The following is a 21,958-nucleotide window of genomic DNA, read 5'->3' on the forward strand; positions in this document are numbered from 1 at the left end:
TAAAAATAGCACTCTAGTATTTTCTATTGAAGATATTTATTATTTCCGCTACGTGAATGGTATCAGAGACTCATGTTGGTCTCTTAATGCACCGGGCCCCACATTGGGGGGGGGTCTGGGGCGTTACAGATACTTCCTCACCTTCATTGACGATTATAGTAGGAAAACTTGGGTCTACTTCTTGAAAAGGAAGTCAGAGGTGTTCGACAAGTTTAAAGAGTTCAAAGATCTTATGGAGAAACAGAGTGGCTATCGCATTAAGTCACTTCGATCAGACCAAGGAGGAGAGTACAAAGACGAAGCTTTCCTGAAATTCCTTAGGCAACAAAGGATTCAAAAACAATTCACACCGACCTACACTTCCCAGTTGAATAGTGTAGCTGAGAGGAAGAACCACACGATCCTTAACATGGCCAGGAGCATGTTAAAGGATAAGAATATGCCAAAAAGTTTTTGGGCAAAAACAGTGTCATGTGCAGTCTATCTTCTCAACAGGTGTCTTACGAAGAGTCTTGATATAAAGACACCACATGAAGCCTGGAGTACTCACAAGCCCAGTGTGAGTCATCTTAGAGTATTTGGCTTCATAGCCTACGCCAAGAACCCAGAAGCAAGAAGGACAAAGTTGGAAGATAAAAGAGAGAAATGTATCCTTGTTGAATACGACAATAGCACCATGTGATATCGACTATATAATCTCATCAATAAGAAAGTTATTCACAGTAGGGATGCCATTTTTGAAGAAAATAATGAATCCTTGAAGTGGGACCAAGCTGAATCTTCCAAAGATGCATATTTGACGAAGAACCCACATAGACAAGAGAAGTGGCTACCAAGTCACAAGTTCCCGAGTTGTAGACACCTCCACACGGTTCACCATAGAGGAATGAATCTCCATCACCAATTGAGCATAAAATCTCATACATGAAGCCTAGAAGAGTTGGTAATTGAGCCAATCTGTATGAAACTAAAGAACCAATAGAGGAGTATGTTACACTATATTGTTTATTGTTGACCAGCGACTCGGTTTGCTTTGAGGGGGCTAACAAAGAAGACAAATGGAGAAAAGCGATGGATGAGGAGATTCAATCCATCGTGAAGAACAAGACTTGGGAGTTGACAAATCTCTCAAAGGGCTGCAAAATTATTGGTGTGATATGGGTCTACAAGACCAAGAAGAACGCTCAAGGAGAAGTTTAGAGATACAAAGTAAAACTTGTCGCCAAGGGCTACAAGCAAAAAGAAGAGATTGATTATGGAGAAATCTTTGCCTCGGTTGTCAAGCTTGAAACTATCAGATTACTAATTTCACTATCAGCACAAAATAGATGGAAGATTTACTAGATGGATGTGAAATCAGCATTTCTGAACGGTTTTCTAGAAGAAGAGATTTATATTGATCAATCACGTGGATATGTGAAGAAAGGCAAAGAAGATAAAGTGTACAAACTGAACAAAACACTCTATGGCTTGAAGTAGGCACCTCATGCGTGGAACATGAGGATTGATGACTATTTCCAGAAGAATGGATTTGAGAAGTGTCCCTACGAGCATGCGTTATACATAAAGATGGAGACAGACGGAAGTATGCTGATAGCCTGCCTATATGTTGATGATCTAATTTTCACCGGAAACAATCCATAGATGTTTTCTGATTTCAAAAGGAGCATGGTCAAAGAGTTCGAAATGACGGATATTGGTCAAATGGCTCATTTCCTTGGCATAGAAGTCGTGTAAAGCGAGAAAGTAATCTTCATCTCCCAAAGCCTCTATGTAAAAGAAATACTGAAGAAGTTTGGGATGGACAAATGCAATCCAGCTGCGACAACTCCGGTTGAAACGAGATTGGAGTTGAGAAAGAATGAGTAAGGAGATGTTAACCCCACATATTTCAAGAGTCTAGTTGGAAGCTTAAGGTATTTGACGTGCACTAGATAGACATACTCTATGGAGTTGGACTTGTCAGCAAATACATGGAGACTCCTGACCAGTCCCATCTAAATGCAGCGAAGAGGATACTCCGCTATGTCAAGGGTACCATCACTAATAGTATGTTTTATTCATCAAGAGGTGATTGCAAACTTATTGGCTATTCAGATAGCGATCGGGGAAGAGATCTTGATGAAAGAAAAAGTATGACTAGATTCACATTCTTCATGAGAGATATAACGTTTACTTGATCATCGAAGAATCAACTCATTGTAACGCTGTCATCATATGAAGCTGAGTATATTGCTGCCAGTTCAACTATTTGTCATGGTATATGGATTAGGAATGTACTGAAATATTTGGGATTTCTTCAAAATAACCCCACAAAAGTCTACGTCGACAATCGATCAGTTATTGCACTTGCGAAGAATCTAGTTTACCATGAAAGAAGCAAACATATTGATACTCGGTATCATTTTATCAAGGAGCATGTCAAGAAGAAAGAAGTGGAGTTGATATCTTGTAGAACATATGATCAGATTGCTAACATTTTCACGAAGCCCCTTAGGTATGATATTTTTGTAAGACTGAAGACAATACTCAGAATGACAAAACCAGGAGAGTCAAGTTTAAAGGGGGATGTTGAAAATTAAACTTGATTTGAGATGTCTGTCAGCCCACCTTTGTTGAATTTGGGCTGGAGTCAGCAGCAACCTCACCAAAACCTCATCAACTTCATCCACCATTGTTGATTATATTGTTCTAGCCTGTTATAAATAGATGTGTGTGTATGTGTAATGTAAAATGTGATGTAGAGAAGATGAATAACGAGTGAGAGATTTTGTATTGATTTTCCTCTGTAATTTATTTCCAGTTTATTATTGAAATTAATTGTTTTGCAATTGAGTGCAATCCTCATAGAGTTTTAATCACAACCAGTGATTGAGTGAATCCCATCTACCCATCATGAATGATCCTAGTATGTTAATTTATGAATTTTTTATTTTCCGCATAAAGGTAATATATGTGAAGATCATGATAATTAAACATCCTATTTCAGTAGAAAACAACAGAATAATAGAATAAATTCTTACAATGAACCCCCACCACTCCCTTGTAGGCTTCGTTTGAAACTCGAAAAATATTAGGGAAATGAAAGGGAAATATCAGATAATCCACATTTTCATATTTGGTTATCAAGGAAAATAGAAAAGAAAATAAAAATACACATCATTAATATTCAGTTTTTCTTTATTTTTAGTCATATCAAATTAAATTTTTATTTTTTTTATAGTAATTAATATAGAAAATGCAGGACACTCTTATTGATGTAGAGATGTCCTATATACAACACTTGTACAAGATATAGTTGTTACAAATTCAAATACAAATTCAAAAGTATTTAAATACTAAATCAAATAGATTCTAAACTATCAAATACAAACAGATATTGAAGAATACAAATGAAGAATCTTAGGTCACTGCAGACTATCGGATAATATCAAATCATCAACTATTAGAATTCTCGACAATTCAGTAACAAGCATAACCGTTGACAATTTGATGAAACTGTCAATGGTTTGATCACAGTAAATATTCTGTTTTAAACCGTCGAAGCAACCATCGAGGGTTTATTGCAACCGTTGACGGTTTACTAGAAAACAACACAATTTAATTAATAATTAATAGAAAAGAAAAACACAAGAGATTGAAAATGATTTTCCTTTTCTTTCTTTTTTCGAAGTAAAATTTTTAATAGAAACAGACCCTTAGAGAAAGAAGAAATATACCACCAACTCCATAGGTTTATATGTATATAGCTGATTTATACATAGAATTTAGATAATTTTATATATATATATATATATATATTCAAATAATAATGACTAGTCATATTATTATTTTTTTTATTTTTTTTAAAGAAGAAATATTGGGGGGGGGGGGGGGGGCGTGGTGACTTTTGGGCCAAGCAGCACCTCTATAGATATCTACTGAAGCTCTCGTGAACCTCCTTAGACCAAGAAGTTTCTTCCATGGGTCCTCCTCCTGCAGACATGAATATTTTCTTCTGCTAAGGTAGATTTTGCTGCAACAGTTGATCCATGCTATTGCTAGCTAGCTAGCTACTTAGTCTAATACTCTCTCTCTCTCTCTCTCTCTCTCTCTCTCTCTCTCTCTCTCTCTCTCATTTTACTGTAAAAAGTCAAAAATTGACAGAATAAGTCAACATGAAGATGGCTCCAATTTGACATATACATAATTCACCCATATCTAACTTATTTTACGTTTGGTACGAACGATGCATGCATGCATGCATAGGTTATAGGTACGTACGAGCCCGTCGGCCAACTGGCGATCACCTTACAGTCCTTTCCCTTAGCTAGCAGGCTAGGGTTTGTCCTTGGATTCCACAGACTAGAACTGAGCTGCCTCTGCACGTACATCCTCCACTCTTTCTTTCTTTCGGGTCTGTTTGGTTTGAATTGTTTTGTTTAATTAGAAGAAAGGAAAGTTTATTTTTTTTTATTGTATTTTTAATATTAAATATAATTAAAAATAAAAAAACTTATTTTAATACCGCTAAGGTGGTAAACTCACATTTCTCCATGTTAAAATTTTGAGCGTTACGAATTTCCATTTCAGATAATACTTAAGTATTTATGTGAAAAAAGGTAGATGGATGAATCTAGTCAAGTATTAGTAATGAGTAAAATTAAATTTTTATTGATAATTAAGTGTTTGTATTCCTAAACTTTAACTTTCACAAGATGAAAATGGCAAAAATAAAAACAACAAGACTTTTTTTTTCTCAAAAAGAAAAAATATGCATGTGTTTTGTATGTTAAAGTGAAATTAACATATATAATAATTGTCACGAGAGAATTCATAGACTCGAATGCACAAGTGTTTAAGATAGTGTTTTAAAAATTGGATTAAATTATTGAAGTGGTTTGACCATTAACATCCACGCGAAGTAATATGTACATATATTTATTTAAAATTAATGTTTTTAACTAGATTAAATCACCCCCTTTCCACTTTCTAATTTTTTATTTGGATTCGTTTTTTATTTTTCTTTCGAATCCAAAATCTAGTTTTGGGATTTAATTAATTAATTTGAATCATAAGTTAATCTTAGTTCTTAGTCTGACCAACCTCATTACGATCTTAAAATGCTAATGTTACGTTTGGGAGCATGAATTTCGGACCTTAGATTTGGATTTGGATAGATTTGAACAAATTTATATAGATACTACATTTTATCCAAATCTAATAAAATGACAGTCCGGTGCACAAAGCTTCCGCGTATGCGGGATTCGAGCAATGGGCGAACCACAATGGGTCTATAGTATGCAGTCTTACCTTACATTTTTGTAAGAGGCTGTTTCCACGCCTCGAACTCATAACTTGAAAGTCACATGACGATAACCTTACTGTTACGTCTAAACTCTCCTTCTTATCCAAATCTAACACAAATTTAAAATTTTAAGACCTCTTTAAATACAGGGTAATGGCAATGTTGGGAGTTTATATTTTATATCTTTAATTTAGATTCGTGTAAATTTGAATGAAATTCATTACAATTTTATACTATGTTTTATTGAAATCCATACAAATTCAAATCCAAAATTCAAAATCTCTACTCCTTAATGCAAAATAATAACATTTCGACTTTTAAATTAGAAAGAGTCGATAAATGCAATATTAAATTCAATGATGTTATCTATAACTCATATATAAATGTTCGTGTATTTTAATTTATCATACCCTAAGAGATTTACGACGTGGGTTAGAATTATACATGATTATTTAAAATTCTTTAAGCATAAGATAAAACCGAACAAATTAAATACAATTTGTATTATGCAAGTCCAAATCAAAATTCAATTTTAATGATCCCAAACTTTGTATTGACTAGGCGTTAGGTGACCTAAAGATTAAAAAATAAAATTTGAAAAACAAATAGTTTTCTTACCTAACCGCAATAGTTTTTTTCTTTTTCCGTGAAAGAAAAAGAAAATGAAAGAAACTGATGATGGGTATTTTGTTTTGTTTTGCTTGTCTGTATTTTGGAAATTAGAGGAAAGCTGCAAAGGACTGGTTGACTGCTGGCGCCTTGTTGTCGTCATTAGTGAATAATAAAGAAAAATGTCTCAGCCTTGGAAAGGTATCTTTGAGAAATGGTGTTAGTGTTACTTGTCCACATTAATTAAAGTTGACCTGCCTGGTTTTTTTTTTTTTTGGGTACGTCCCGGGTGTCCACCCGCCGTCAACGACTTCCGTTTTACGGTCCGTCGCACCGGCCTGGTGACTAATCCCACGTCCTGTGATGCAGCCCCATACACCACAGAAATGTTAATTTCAGGTGCCCAGGCGCAGAATCGAACCCGGGGTGCCAGGAATAGGCTCACCGTCAAGCGGAAACGCCCGAAGCTCGCTCTGCCACCTGCCTGGTTTTACTCATTATAGTATAGGGGTGTGCAAATCGTGGTTCGACCAAAATTCAATTAATTAAAATTTTTTATTAATATTAATTCTTAATCGAACTAATTGAATTAGTTGTTGTAATTGAATTGCACCAACTGAACCAACTTTTCGAGTAATTCAGTGAACTTAATTTGACCGAATAAATTTAAAATTAATTATAAAAATAAAATATGATTATAAATTTTGTTTCTAGTTAATTAATAAAATGATTTATTGATAAAAGATATATTTTAAGACTAAACATTTAAGATTTAATATATATCATATATTAATATTATTAATTTATATTTAATTATTAATTAATTAATAATCAAGGTAAATCGGTTAACCAAATTAAAGATTTCCCATACTCAAACAAAAAATCGAATACCCAAAATTATTCAAATCTCAAACCGAACCGATCGAACTCGGTTGGTCAATTCGGTTAAACCCGAATTATGTTCACCCCTAATTATATAACTAATATATTTAAATTTTTATTTTTTATTATATAAATATCTTAAATATAGAATTTGCAAATGATTATAAATTTAAGTTATTGACACCCGTTTAGATTAAGAATTTTACTTGAGCAAACAAAAGTAAAGGATAATGAGTAAGAAACTCATTTTGTATTATTTTTCCTTTTATGTTAAATTCTATTCAAAATAAAGGAAAATTAAATATTAATGGTGTGTAAAATTAAAATCTTGTTTATAAATTATATATATATATATATATATATTTTTTTTTCTTACTTTTCTTGATAACCAAACATGAAAATATAAATTGCTCCATATTTTTCTTTCATTTCCTCAATGTTTTCCAAGTTCTAAACATAGACTAAATTTTTCAACATCAATATATATATATTTATTAACTTGGGAATTCCAGCCACCATCGTACCACATTTGACACTATGGTGCGACATCAAACTCGGGGGGTGAAAGTCGCTCGCCTATTGACGCACCTGTGGTAATTCACTGACGTAATGTATTAAGGGGCAATCGAACTCATGATGGGTTACCAAAGTTACAAGTAACATTTATCAGTTGAGCTGGCACAACTGGACTCCAGAGTAATTAATTATTAGGGATAATATATATATGTAACACCCTGAACCCATAAACCTGGGTCCGGTGTGTTATACCTGATAAAATCCTGATAAATTATAAATCCTTACATACATTTGCAGCAAAAAACATAAACATAATTTTCATATAACATAATACCATAATACCGTAATATACCAGAGTTTGTTATGCCTATCTAAATTTCATAAAATTCATCTATCACTTGCATTTCCATAGATATACACATCTCCCCAAATATTTCAGTATTTTCACAATCATTCCTTACTCACATCCTTAAAACATAACAACATAAAACATAAAACTTATACACTCCCAAAATATTATCAACATATATCTTTTCTTTTATAGTCCTCAAAAAGGTTAAAAACCCTCGAGCTCTCTAAGCCTGATCTTGAGGATGTCCTGAAAAAGAAATAATCATATTCTGGTGAGACACATCTTAGTAAGGAAAGAAATATACATATTGAAACAGCGTGTGACTAATAAGAGGTATATAAATATCATTTTAAATACATTTTTGCAAATCACTAACATAATACTGAAAACATTCTCTGAATCTAATCAATCACAAACAAATATTTAACCCATGAGATTACCCAAGGATAGAGGTGATTACCCGCCCATACAAGTAGCACCCATCTGCTCTGATACTTAAGCAACACAAAGGTCACAACTGAAGTATACTAGGGCACTCACCTTACTCACTAAGCTCTCAAGTATTAAATTGATCTCGTACTCTTACAATTCAAACAAAGGTCTACCAACGAAAGCCCCAAGGATAGGAAAATCTATCCGTCCATACAAGTAAGTTCCCTCTGCCTTAGTATGTTATGCGGCTACTGCCACATCTGAAACTATTAGTGCACTCGCCTTTCTCAGCAAGCCCTTAGGTGAAGAGTACGCCTCGCCCAATTAAAACATGTTCTACATACATAGATACTTCTAATATCATAATACTTTATTCCTTTCTATCATTTTTCATTCACACATATTTGTCCATATTCATAGCTTAAACATTACATTTCATTTCACTTTAAGTGACTCTTTCTCATTTACTTTGTTCACATTTGTCATTTCATTCCTCCATAATCATTCAATTGTCATTTCATTGCATAACATTTTCATTTCATTCTTTCGTACTGCAACTGGTCTTTCGCCATCATTAGTTAATCCACATAGAAATGCCCTATAATCTGCTAACACAGCTCTTTTTAGCTGTCATCAGTTAGCTTACATAGAAATACGCTAGAATCTGCTAACATGGTTGTCTTTCAGCTGTCTTCCATTTACATGGTTGCGTTTAACATACACAGGCAACATTGTTCATATCATATTTTATTTTCAATACTTTACTTGCTTAGCCTGCATCTCATTCATTTAACATATATTTGCACAGAATGTTATGTCATATAATTTAACAATAAATTCATACATATTCCTATAAAGTAGACCAACCCACATTTAACATTTATATGTTGAAAATATATTTCATTTCTTACATAATTCCTTAAAAATACCTTTCACTTTCATTCATTACTTTCACATATACATAACTATATAAACATTTATAGGCTTAGAAAACATATTTTTATATGGTTGGCATTTTATACCCACATGAAAACACATATATACTTAAATAAAACATAATCCATTTTAATTTATGAAAAATATGATTTAATACATAAATTTCCCCCTTACTTGACTTTCGAGCTACGTTGATAGGATCCCCGAACTGATACCCACAGCGTTCACTTGGATCCTGAATTTTAAAATCCTATTTAATTAAATAAATTTCAATTAACTCAAAACTTAAGAAAAACACCTATTTACTACTTCTTAAGCTCCAAATGACATTATTACTTAAGAAAATTTCAAAATAGCTCACTTACCCTGATTTTGGGATGTTTTTCGATCCCCTCAAACCAACGATCAGCTCCTACAGCCTTACATAGAATGATCCTATGAACCCCGTGGTGGTTCTGGATCGTCAAACCAGGTCAAATCCGGCTAGAAATAAAAGAGAGAAGGTTGGGAGACAGTTTTAGAGAGAGTTCGTGAGTTCACGCTGAAAAATGAAGAATAACATATTTATAGACAGGGTTTCGTCGACGAGGCACTGTAGAGGCTTCATCGACGAGAAGATACCTTCGTCGCCGAAATTCAGAGTTCCAAAAATACTCTTTCAGGAGTCATTCGTTGACGAGGAACTGATTTTCGTCGACGAGCTTTAGAAGAACACTCGTCGACGAGGACAGGACATTCGTCGACGAGGCCTGCTGTTCCTCTTCTAATTTCTTTCCTTTCTCCTTATTACCCATTAATCCATTTCATTTATTGTATTGCCTAATTATTTTAATCTTCGGGTCATTACAATATATATATATATATATATATATATATATATATATGATATATGCATGTGAATGTGTGATACAGATATGTTTTGGTTGAATAAATTGAATAGTACTGTTAAATTATACGCATTGATTATATAAATTTTTATGAAAGAGTGTTTATTACTTTTTAAGTATTTGATTTGTCATGCCCTGAACCCCGAAATGAGACCTAGAGGTGAGAATGTAACCTAACCTGTCCCTGTATCATACAATCATCAAAATATACAGTACAATGGATGAGGGTCGGACCCTGTGGGGTTCCCAGACACCTTAGACGCATCCGATCACCACATATACGTAGCGGAAAAAGTCATTCTATATCAATACATACAGTACCATACCAGAGTCTATACAAGAGCAGAACATGGCTCTAACAAAACGTACAAACTGGGTACCCAAATATAACTCAAAATGACAACCCAACAAAATTATAGTCCTAACACTTACCTAAGCGCTAACGCAGTACACCGGCCACAACGCTCCCTACACTAGGACTCTAGTTCCGGTTACCCGAAGGACCTGTAAAAATGTACGTACAGTAGGGATGAGACACCTCTCAGTAAGGAAGAACACAGGTTATATCGGTGTGTGACATTTGAGTGTTATCATGACAAAAACATACACGCAGTTAAATGCAGTCCAGTACTAGTTTACATAGTGCATACACGCACACACACACATGATCAGTAACCCGGTGTCGTCACACCCATAGGCCCAAAGCCAGTCCGGCATTCCGGTGTTGGCCCGTAGCTAACCCGCGAAGCATGGCACCACCGACACATGGATTGTCCTCGACTCCCATGGCATCGTACCGGTGCTAACTGGTGGATTCACACCCTTCGGCTTAATCTGCCGGAATAGGCTCACGCCCTCGGATATAGAGCCGGTCACTCTTACCTACGTGGCAGGCGATACACACGCCCTCGGATATAGAGCCGGCCACTCTCAATACCTGGAACCATTTTGGAATCGTGGTCCAATCAGCAATTCCGAAACCGCGCTCCTATTAGCTGTTCCGCATATCACACACACATGCATGCTCATATAACCAATCAAACCACACTCATTTGGTAATCAAAAACATAGTTTTCCAAGTAAATACAGTTTAAACAAAGTCAAGGCACGACCATCCCAATATGACAGTATAAATCACAAATATACTCGGTTTTCAACAAAACCCGAGATTCAGCTCGTCGCCCCCTTTTTCCCAAAAACTGCAATAATGAAAAACCCATAGTTTTCCCCGTTAGATCCCCCCAAATGAGTAGCCAAAACACACACAGGACCGTGGACCACAGTTTCACCGAGTCCGATTTAAAAAATAACTAATATGACACAGTTTCCCCTTACCTTAACCCCGTAAGAAAATCCCAAACTCCAAGGCTCCTAAATAGCTTACTGAGTTCCAAAACCTACAAATCACAGTACAGAATATACTCACAAGATCATCCTCTACAAAACTATTAGATCAAAAATGAAAACCAAGCCTTACCTCGATTTTTCGCCAAAACTCGAAAACCTCCGAAACGAGATTCTGATCCGCAGAAGTTGTAGAAAATCCTTCCACGATCCTTGTAGTAACTTCCATTTCCCGATTCTATCAACGATCGGCCAAGAATTCTAGAGAGAGAGAGTAGAGAGAGTTTAGAGAGAGAGAGAGATATTTGAGAAACTTAATGAAGAAGAAAGAGAATTTCCCTTTTTATAGCCCCTTGACTCGGCCAGTTTTCGTCGACGAAATGGTGCCTTCATCGACGAAAAGTTAGGGATTTCGTCGAGGAAGTCGGTGGCCTCGTCGACGAAGTCTGATATTTACAATTTTCGCCTCCCAACTTTTCCTCGTCGACGAAGTTCTGAATTTCGTTGACGAGAAGCCTTCTACCTTCGTCGACGAATTTTGGCTTCGTCAACGAAATCTGCAGAATTCCATTTTTTTCACGGTTCGGGTTCTTTCATGATTAGTCATTTTTAATATTTTCAATCTCATATCTTAATTTTATGAAACATAAATTAAAATTTTAGTCAAACTTAACTTTTATTAGTCTATAAAACAAACGCCAAAGCTCATTGCTTACTCTACTATCTTTACGAAGACAAAAAAATCATTAATAGTCTTTAGATTGGAAAAATAAAAGGCATATTAGGCTTATTCTTAGGCTTAGTTTGGTCCTTGTTGCTTTATAATGAATTTTTTGAAAAAGAGTTGATGAAATGACTTAATTGAAAATATTTTAAAAATTATTTGACTCCTTGAGAAAAAAGAGTTATAAGAAAAAAAAAATAATTTGGAGTATTAGAAAAAGAAATATAAGGTGATTAAAAGTATTTAAAATAACTAAAAATGTATATATATATATATATATATATATAATTACGGAATTGACAAAAAATTAAGAATAATAATGAAATAAAATAATTTTTTGAAAAAAGTTAATTTTTACGTTTTAAAAGTTTTAAATCAATAGTTTTCTAAATATTTTCTTAAAAAATTAAAAGTTAATTTTTAAAAGCTTGAAAAAATTAGTTACCAAGTGCATATACTCAAGCTTTTACTTTCATAAAAGGATAAAATGGTAATTAAAAAATGAACTAAAACTCACATTTAGTTATAAAAAAATAACTATTATTTTTTTTATATTTTAAAATAATTATAAAAATGCAACCTTTTTAATTTTTTTCCAATATATCTATATTTAAAAGGTTGAAAAAAGAATAAAAAAATTCAAACTCGTGAATATAATTTCAAAAAAAGAAAATAATATATATTTTTAATAATTATTTAAAGGGCAATCTGGTGCATAAAGTTCATGTATATGCGAGATCCAGGGGCGAATTATAATAGGTTTATAGTATTTAACATTACCTTGCATTTTTGTAAAACATTATTTTCACATTTCGAACTCATGACCTCTAAATCACACCGCGACAATCTTATCGTTGTTCTTAAGGTTTTTTTTTATAATTATTTAAAGAATAAAAATTTTCACATCCAAAAACCCAAAACAATAACCATTGAATTTGCCGAATCTTTTTATACGGCATTCGGAATAGGATCACCGACTTTATTTAGTAAATGATTATACTTTCATAGAATTAATTATTTTATTTTGTTTTATTATATTAGAGTTTTTGTGGGTAAAAGTAGACAGCAAGCAGAGAGGATAAGGGAGTTCCAATTGATTACTTCTAAGCGGAGAGAGAGAGAGAGAGAGATCCAAATTAGCCTCCTAACATCCAACATTGGCACATGCCACTTTTTGTCCTCTCTGCTCCCTTGACTTTTCTCATCAACTTTGCTCACGGGAACTCCACCACCGTACCTCACCTCCCCCTCTCTCTCTCTCTCTCTCTCTCTCTCACACACACACACACACCAAGGGTTACTATCACTAGTAAAGACACGAACAATGTCGCCTAGTCGGTTTGCTCAAGAGGTCAGGACGATTTATAATTTTGGTAAGTTAAAGGAAGGTCATGAGTTTAATTCCTCATTTGTAATTTGCACAGTGAATTACTAGAAGTGCGTCAATGAGCAAACAATAATATTTTCATCCATATAGATTTGGTGTTGTACCAGACAGTCCAAAGAACTTGTCGGTGATTAGAGTTTCCATGTCATAAAATAAAAAAAAAAATATTGTCAAGTTGGTGATTAAGAGGATGATCTTAAATTTTCATAAAATTATCAAAATTTTTGCTTTTGAAACCTTCCTTTGGTATTGAAAAGATTATTTAAGGGACTTTTGAAATTATATGAAAAAAATTAAACTTCTAACAATATTTTATTTACCTTTTTTTTTTAGAAGAACGGTGCTTCCATTTATTTATTGATAAACTCTCACTTTTGATGGAGGAATACCGTGATTACAAGATAATCAAAGCGAGAAACAAAAGGCAAAAATTTAAAGGCCTCCAAAATAACAACACAAACATTCAGTCAAAACAAGATTACAAGTTCAATCAAAACAAAACAAAATAAGGATTTACAAAATAAATATCACGCAACAAAACAAACAAAATATAAACAACATAAAATATACTTCAAAACCAATAGGAAATCAACTAAACATACCTGATATAAGCTGTACCCATTTTTTCCAATTTATACAACTCATTGATAACTTTAGGAAGTTGACTACTATTTGTAAATTTTTTATTACCTATTCATGTCTAAATTATCTTTATTTGTATAATAAATCATAATTAATTAGTTTATACTAAGTATGTTTAGTACACATATTATATTACAACTATTGTGCCTCATACACGATATAGATGTACTTAGTCTATGATATATTAGTCCTAAAACTTATATTATTGTCTATTAACAATTTCTAAAGTTTCATAAAGAAATTTATGCTTGACTACTAATTTTCATCATTTTTTCAAATGAAAACCATAATTTCTAACGAAATTTCCGCATTTTTCGAGTTTCAAAATTTTAATCAAAATCAAAATTTGACCTTGATTAAGAATTTGAATTTGTATTTATTTATTGGATGAAAAATAAAAAATTACCTATGTCACCTATATTAATCTTGTGTTCTAAAAAGCATTTAGATACAATTAAGTAGCATAAAAAAAGTGATCCGCTTATCTTACATATGGACCCAATCGAAGGGTCCATATGTAAGTATTGAATCTAAATTTGTATAAATTTGAAAAAAACTCGGTATAATAAAATTTGTATTATATTTTATCGGTACAGTTCAAATTTCAAGGTTTGTGTATCCATATATTTTTTTTTTTACAGTAGGGATTTTTGTTTTGAAATTATAACATTATATAGGAAGATATAGTTTCCATTATATCATGAAGGATGTTTGCTTTATCTTATTGCATATGAACCCTAGAATTGTTGAAGCAATGATGTAAACGAACTGAAATAAAATAATGAAAAGCTACCAGAGATTTGTGTTTCGCTCGTTACACATGTCACATTCTTTTTATTATATTTAATAATTTTTATTTTTTTAAGCTCGTAATATCAAAATGCTCTAAATTCAACAGATCAATCATTTACTCATTTTCTTTCAGTAAATAAAGTCTTAAAAAAAAAAACAAATAAAAGGAACACGTTATCAAGTTTCTTATGCCTAACTTTACATAAATATCAATTCTATATTTACATTGATAGATTTCTTTTGTAATTTAACATCAATATTGAATTGGTGAACCTAAGGTGATAGGTGTTGAATCCAAAAAAAAGCTTCTTTAAAATGGAAAATGCATATCTATATATTCTTGGGCAAGGGTTTAAAGCAAGCACAATTTTAGAAATGAAATCTCTCATAGGTTTTAGCATGATGATTAAAGTACCATGCGTTGGGACAAAATCAGCAATGTTACCATGTGAGCTTTGTAAATGATTAAACCCTCTTAAAATAACTCAACTGTATGGTGGGTGAAAGGTCAAGTCGCATCCTTTGTATCCATTTCACTGTTGCTTAGGATTCTTCTCATTTCAAAAGAACTAGGATAGTTTTTCTTTTTCCAAGTAAAACAATCATGGATTAATGCTCTGGTTTTTCTGCTTGGGGCACTGTGCTAGCATGCTGCGTACAGCTGCTTTTGCACTGTTCCCAATGTCTCACAATACCAATTTTTATATTTTCTTGAGGAAGAAAAGAAATTGACGGAATTGGGTCTTGGGAAAAATTGAAAAAACCCAGTTCATGTGTGTAGAAATACTCAAACACTTGTCATGTAATTCAAGAGATCTTAAAAACGCTGAATACCCAGATGGTTTTTTAATTTTTTTGACCTTTGGACGCCACAGTGTTGTAAGATTGTGTCTTTACCAAAAGGTACCCTTAAAATCATGATGACTTTTGGAAAATTGTTTGCAGAGGGAGACTCATGGAACCCATCACTCTCCAGTAGTCCATTCTCTCTGAGTCACTCTCTCTCATTAAAAGAAAAGATTGGAAGAAAATTACCCAGAGCTCTGCTTTCCGAGTCTCCTCCTCCAATGGCTGCCATCTTCAGAAACCCATTGTTTCTTTCTCTAGCCTTGTTTTTTTTCTTCCTCAACTCTGTCTCTGGTGCGTCAGAAGCAGATACACTTCTCACCTTCAAGGCCTCCATTGAAGACCCTGCAAACTCTCTTTCAAGCTGGTCTAACTCATCACTCTCTCGCTACTGCAACTGGACCGGAATCACCTGCTCCACTTCACCTTCCCTATCTGTAACTTCTATTAACCTTCAAAACCTAAACCTTTCGGGTGAAATCTCTCCATCTCTCTGCCAACTTGCCAATCTCTCTCATCTCAATCTAGCTGACAACCTCTTCAACCAGCCCATCCCTCTGCATCTCTCTGAGTGTACCTCTTTGGAAACTTTGAATCTCAGCAATAATCTCATCTGGGGTACAATCCCAGATCAGATTTCCCAGTTTGGGGCCTTGAACGTGCTTGATTTAAGCAGAAACCATGTTGAAGGCAAAATCCCAGAAAGCATTGGCTCTCTAAAGAGCTTGCAAGTTCTCAACTTGGGCAGCAACTTGCTTTCAGGTAGTGTTCCAACTGTGTTTGGCAACTTTAGTGACCTTACCAATCTTGACTTGTCTGAAAATTCTTATTTGGTGAGTGAGATTCCTGGTGATATTGGGAAGCTTGAGAAGCTTGAGCAGCTTTTGTTGCGAAGCTCTGGCTTTTATGGTGAAATCCCTAATTCATTTGTGGGTTTGCGTAGTTTAGCTGTTTTAGACATTTCACAGAACAATCTGACCGGTGGGTTTCCTCGAACACTGGGTTCCTCTCTTCAGAACTTGGTGTTCTTTGATGTTTCACAGAACAAGCTTTCTGGGTCATTTCCAAATGGTATTTGCCATGGAAAAGGCCTTATAAGCCTCAGTCTGCACACAAATTTCCTCACTGGTTCAATCCCCAGCTCCATTGCTGAATGCTTGAATCTTGAGAGACTTCAAGTTCAGGATAATAGGTTCTCTGGGGATCTCCCCAAGGGATTATGGTCATTGCCCAAAATTAAGCTCATCAGAGCTGAAAACAATAACTTTTCTGGAGAAATACCAGATTCCATATCAGTGGCTACTCAATTGGAGCAAGTTCAGATAGACAACAACAGCTTTGTGAGTAAGATTCCACAGGGTCTTGGGTTGGTTAAGAGCTTATATAGATTTTCTGCATCTCTAAACGGTTTCTATGGTGAGCTTCCTCCAAATTTCTGTGACTCACCCATTATGAGTATAATAAACCTCTCCCACAATTCGCTCTCGGGTCGAATTCCGGAGTTGAAGAAATGCAGGAAACTAGTGTCATTATCTTTGGCAGACAACAATCTTGTTGGAGAAATGCCACCATCACTTGCTGAATTACCAGTGCTAACATACCTTGATCTTTCTGACAATAACCTCACTGGCTCAATCCCACTAGAGCTTCAAAACTTGAAACTTGCTCTATTCAATGTATCCTTTAACCAGCTGTCTGGAAGAGTTCCATTCTCTCTTATCTCAGGCCTTCCAGCCTCTTTCCTGCAAGGAAATCCGGGACTATGTGGCCCGGGGTTGCCCGGTTCTTGTTCAGATGAGAAGCCAAATCACCACACTGCTGGCCTTACCACATTGACCTGTGCCTTGATCTCTTTAGCCTTTTTTGTCATTATTGTTTTTCTTGTTGCTGGGTTTCTCACAATGCGCCATCGGTCTTCAAACTGGAAATCCCAAAGAGGGTTTTGGCGATCAGTTTTCTTCTTTCCTCTGAGAGTTACTGAACATGATTTAATTATGGGAATGGATGAGAAAAGTGCCTTGGGAAGTGGTGGAGCTTTTGGAAGAGTTCACATTATAAGTTTACCAAGCGGTGAACTTGTTGCAGTAAAGAAGCTACTGAATTTTGAGAGCCAGTCTTCAAAAGCTTTGAAGACTGAGATCAAGACATTAGCCAAGATCAGACATAAGAACATCATTAAGCTTCTGGGTTTTTGCCATTCTGATGATTCCATACTACTGATTTATGAATTCTTACAAAATGGGAGCCTAGGGGATTTAATGTGCAAACCAGATTTTCAGTTGCAGTGGAGTGTTAGATTGAGGATTGCCATTGGGGTTGCTCAGGGATTAGCTTACCTTCACAGAGATTATGTTCCACATATATTTCACAGGAATTTGAAATCAAAAAATATTCTTCTGGATGCTGATTTTGAACCAAAGCTCACAGATTTTGCTCTCAATCGGATTGTGGGAGAAGCAGCGTTCCAGTCGACCATTGCTTCAGAATCTGCAACTTCCTGTTACATGGCACCAGGTGATGTTATAGATTTTGATCAATTATTTACAATGAATTTCTAGCTATATGATTATGTCCGCATTAATATTTCTGCAGAGAGTTGACCAAAATTGCAGGAACCAGTCAAGTGAATCACTTATTTTTGATTTTTTTTTTCGGGTGTATTGGAAGTCTCGAAACTAAAGACCTAAGCCCAAACCCCACCACACCCCTAGTACCAGGCCAAGGCCTGATGGCAGTAAATCTTCTCTATTGACACAACAGCCAGGAGTACTGAACTATATATATTTTTTTATTTAACTGAATTTTTTTTGAAACTCTAAGAGCAACCCAGTTGATGCACAAATGCATTCTAAAGTGCCAAAATGAGCTAAAAAAATGGTAGAGATTGCATTGCATTAGTGGACTCAACTTAATTTTGGCCGGGGTTCATGAAAATCGGGCTTTATTTTTCCTATGCTGTTTTACTTGTTTTCTGGAAAAATCTCCTCTGTTAATGTTAAGCAGTGGAGTTGGATTATTGAAATTTATTTATTTATATATATTTTCTTTGCTTCAAATTCTTAATGTTCTTCTTCTTAATTTTAATGCCCTCAAATCAAAGCAGGGTCGGTGTTACAGTGCGATGGTATTGACCCGTCATGGGATTTGGTTGACCGGGAGCTGATTGCTGATCTTTGTAATTGTGTTGTATGATTGCTGATCTTTGTAATTGTGTCGTAACTGCAGCTAGCAGTTTGTAGCATTACATCTGGGCAGTGGTTCAAAGCAGCCATAGGAAGGAATGGCTTCTTGGGGGGCTATAGCCAATGGCCTAGAGCATGTTTTCTATACTAGCTTGCTTCCAGTGCTCCTTTTGTGTTTCAAATTATTTTTTATTCTTCACAATTTCTATACTAGCATGTGCCTAGTGCTTTTATACTACCAATTTAATGCATGCTTCTCCACAAATTGGCCCATTTTAGCCTCTGCCAAACTGGGATAGCCCTCATTTCTAAAATTATGTACACAGCATACATGTATATTTAGAACTTTGGATGTTACCTTTGACAACCAATGTCCAAAGTACAAAAAACAGACATTTCCCTCGTGTTCTAAATAACTTCTAATGGCAATTATTAACACTTTGGTAGACTAATCTCATTTGATCAGTTTACTCATTTTCATATCTTGCATCTGTTCACATTCAATCTCCTAAACTCTGCTTTGACACACTGGATATCTCTATGTTACTACAGAAAGTGGGTACCGGAAGAAAGCTACCGAACAAATGGATGTCTACAGCTTCGGCGTTGTGTTGTTGGAGCTCGTGACTGGCAGGCCAGCTGAGCAAGCTGGATCAGAGGACTCGCTTGACGTTGTGAAATGGGTTCGAAGGAAAATTAACATTACAAATGGTGCTTTCCAAGTCCTTGATCCCAAAATATCTAGTTCTTCTCAGCAGGAGCTGCTAGGAGCTCTAAAAATTGCTCTCCATTGCACGGCTGTGATGCCAGAGAAGCGACCATCGATGGCTCAAGTTGTGAGGGAACTTCAGTTCCTTTGCTCTAAATCCATCCTCCCAAGTATTGAGTTCTCTACAGATGAGAATGCAATCACAAATTGTTGATGAACAAGAGATCACCCATTTAAGTTTCAAGTTTATCTGTAAATCCAGCTTGAATTTACATGGCTAATTGCTTATATTGGAATTTTTTTTATTGTTTGAAAATGATCTTTGGCCAGAGAGAGAGAGAGAGAAGGGAAGACCTGTGTGGGCTTGGTGTTGTTTTGTTATGCACCAGAAGTTGTTTTGGGATTTTGGTATTTAATGGTAATATGAAATATATAGTGTTAATACTCATCATAACTCACTAGTTTCCATCTCAATACTGTTGTGAGGCTTGATTTCTGCAAACTTCAGGGGTATCCCATGGGGCAATTTTGTTTTCTGTTAACCCTTTGGTAGTTAAATTCATTTTATTTTACAATTAAAGACACAAGATTTCTCTTGAAATTTCAAAAATTTGATGGGTCTTTCCTAAAGTTTTAAAAATGCTATAGGTATCCCTAGACATATAAACTTTCTGTGACACTTACAATCTTAAAAAGATTTGGTTTTTTGCAAAATATAAAGAGAAATTTATTTATTTTTTTTTTCTGGCAATTTTCAAGGTAGGTTTGTGGAATTCTTGAAATCTCATTAAGGTTCTTAAAATTTTAGAAATTTTAAGTGAAGTTAGTGTCTTTTTGCTAAATCTTAGGAATGTTAGTCTTTTTTGCCCTTATTTTTATATCAAATTCAGTGAGATTGCCCCTTTGCAACTATTCAATCATAGGTTCAAGTCCAAGGAAACATTTTCTTGCATAAAAGTAGGGTAAGTTTAGGTAAACTATAACCACCCTCTCCCACATAATGAGAAGCCTTGTGGTTCAAGGATTCCTTTTTAATTTTTTTTAAATAGTGAATTTCATGGTGATCCATTAATATAGAAAAGACAATAATGCGACTGATTTTTTCGTTAGAGAAGGAGAAATAGGAAATAATGTCATCTACGAAGAACATCTTTTATTACATTCTTTGAAAGTATCATTTGGATGGATAGGTTGGGTGTCACTTCCCTTCGTCATTAGTTCATTCTCTCGATTTTTGTTTGGTTGATTTAGATTTTTTGATTTTACTTTATTTTATTATTTTTATTTTTTTTAGGCATATTTAGATTTGTTTCTTATTTAACTTTAGTTGGATTTGTAGTCCTATTTTGGTTGGTTGTTGGTGTTGTTTTTAGGAGGTTTTTAATGTCTTTTTTATCTGTAATCTCCCAATGATTGTCATGTAATCACAATATTCCTCCGCCAAAAGTGAGAATATATCAATAAATAATTGGAAGTGTTGCCCTCCTTTAGTTAAAAAAAAAAAAAAAAGCGAGAATATTTGTTGCCAAAAGAAGCAAGAATTAACATTTATCCAAAAATGTCCGCTTTCATGCCACATAATCTAATTGTTAATGTGGTAGCGTAAAATTGGTGGATCGTAAATCTTATATGCAACAACAACAATTCTATATCTTGACACCTAATGCGAGTAAAGGCTATATGGCTCCTAAAAAATTATATACTTACTATGTACTTGAATTGATTTGAATTCATGTGAATTTGAATAAAATGTTATAATACATAATTATATTAAATTTCTTTCAAAGCTATACAATCCAAATTCAAACTTTGAAATTTATACTCTCAAATGCTACTCTATTTGTTGGAATTGGTGTGATCCCAAGAAGAGGAGGAGTGTGACAACTCGAATAAAATGGAATTTGAATAATTAAGAGGGAGAGAAATAAAAACAGAAACAGAAGGAGGCCGTAAACTTCGTCGATGAATGCTCCACGTTCGTTGATGACATTGCATTTGGGGGATAAAAATGATTTCAAGAGATTGCCTGAGTTCATCAACGAATACAGTGGTTCGTCAACAAGTACAGAAGAAAATTCGTCGACAAATACAAGGCCTCGTCAACGAGAAAATACTGAGAGGGGTTCTGAGGCAGCCTGAATTTCGTCGACAAATATAGGGTCTCATCGACGAATTTAATGAAGGACTCGTCGACTAGATGACGTGTCTCGTCGACGAATCGCACCCTATATATATATATATATATATATATATATCAAAAATTCGATTTTTATCTTTATTCTTAAGCCATCTTCGCCCTCTCTCGCTCTCTCCCCTTCGGCTCTCTCTCTCTCTCTCTCTCTCTCTCTCTCTCTCTCTCATCATTTTTGGGCCAGATATACGTCGGATCGACAATTCGAAGTCACCACGACGCTCCTGGCGAAGTTCTCTA

At 34.7% G+C, this 21,958-nt stretch overlaps 1 protein-coding gene across 1 annotated transcript; it reads left to right on the top strand.

The window, feature by feature from the left end:
- Nucleotides 1-15,383: 15,383 nt before the first annotated feature.
- On the top strand, nt 15,384-19,978 carry LOC131167653 (probably inactive leucine-rich repeat receptor-like protein kinase At5g06940). The gene is made up of 2 exons (XM_058126457.1): nt 15,384-18,150; nt 19,371-19,978. The coding sequence occupies exons 1-2, from the start codon at nt 15,708-15,710 to the stop codon at nt 19,739-19,741; spliced, it is 2,814 nt and encodes a 937-aa protein (XP_057982440.1). The 5' UTR covers nt 15,384-15,707; the 3' UTR covers nt 19,742-19,978.
- The last annotated feature ends 1,980 nt before the right edge of the window (nt 19,979-21,958 follow it).

This window comes from Malania oleifera, chromosome 11 (genome assembly GCF_029873635.1).
Source record: "Malania oleifera isolate guangnan ecotype guangnan chromosome 11, ASM2987363v1, whole genome shotgun sequence".
Lineage (NCBI taxonomy): Eukaryota > Viridiplantae > Streptophyta > Magnoliopsida > Santalales > Ximeniaceae > Malania > Malania oleifera.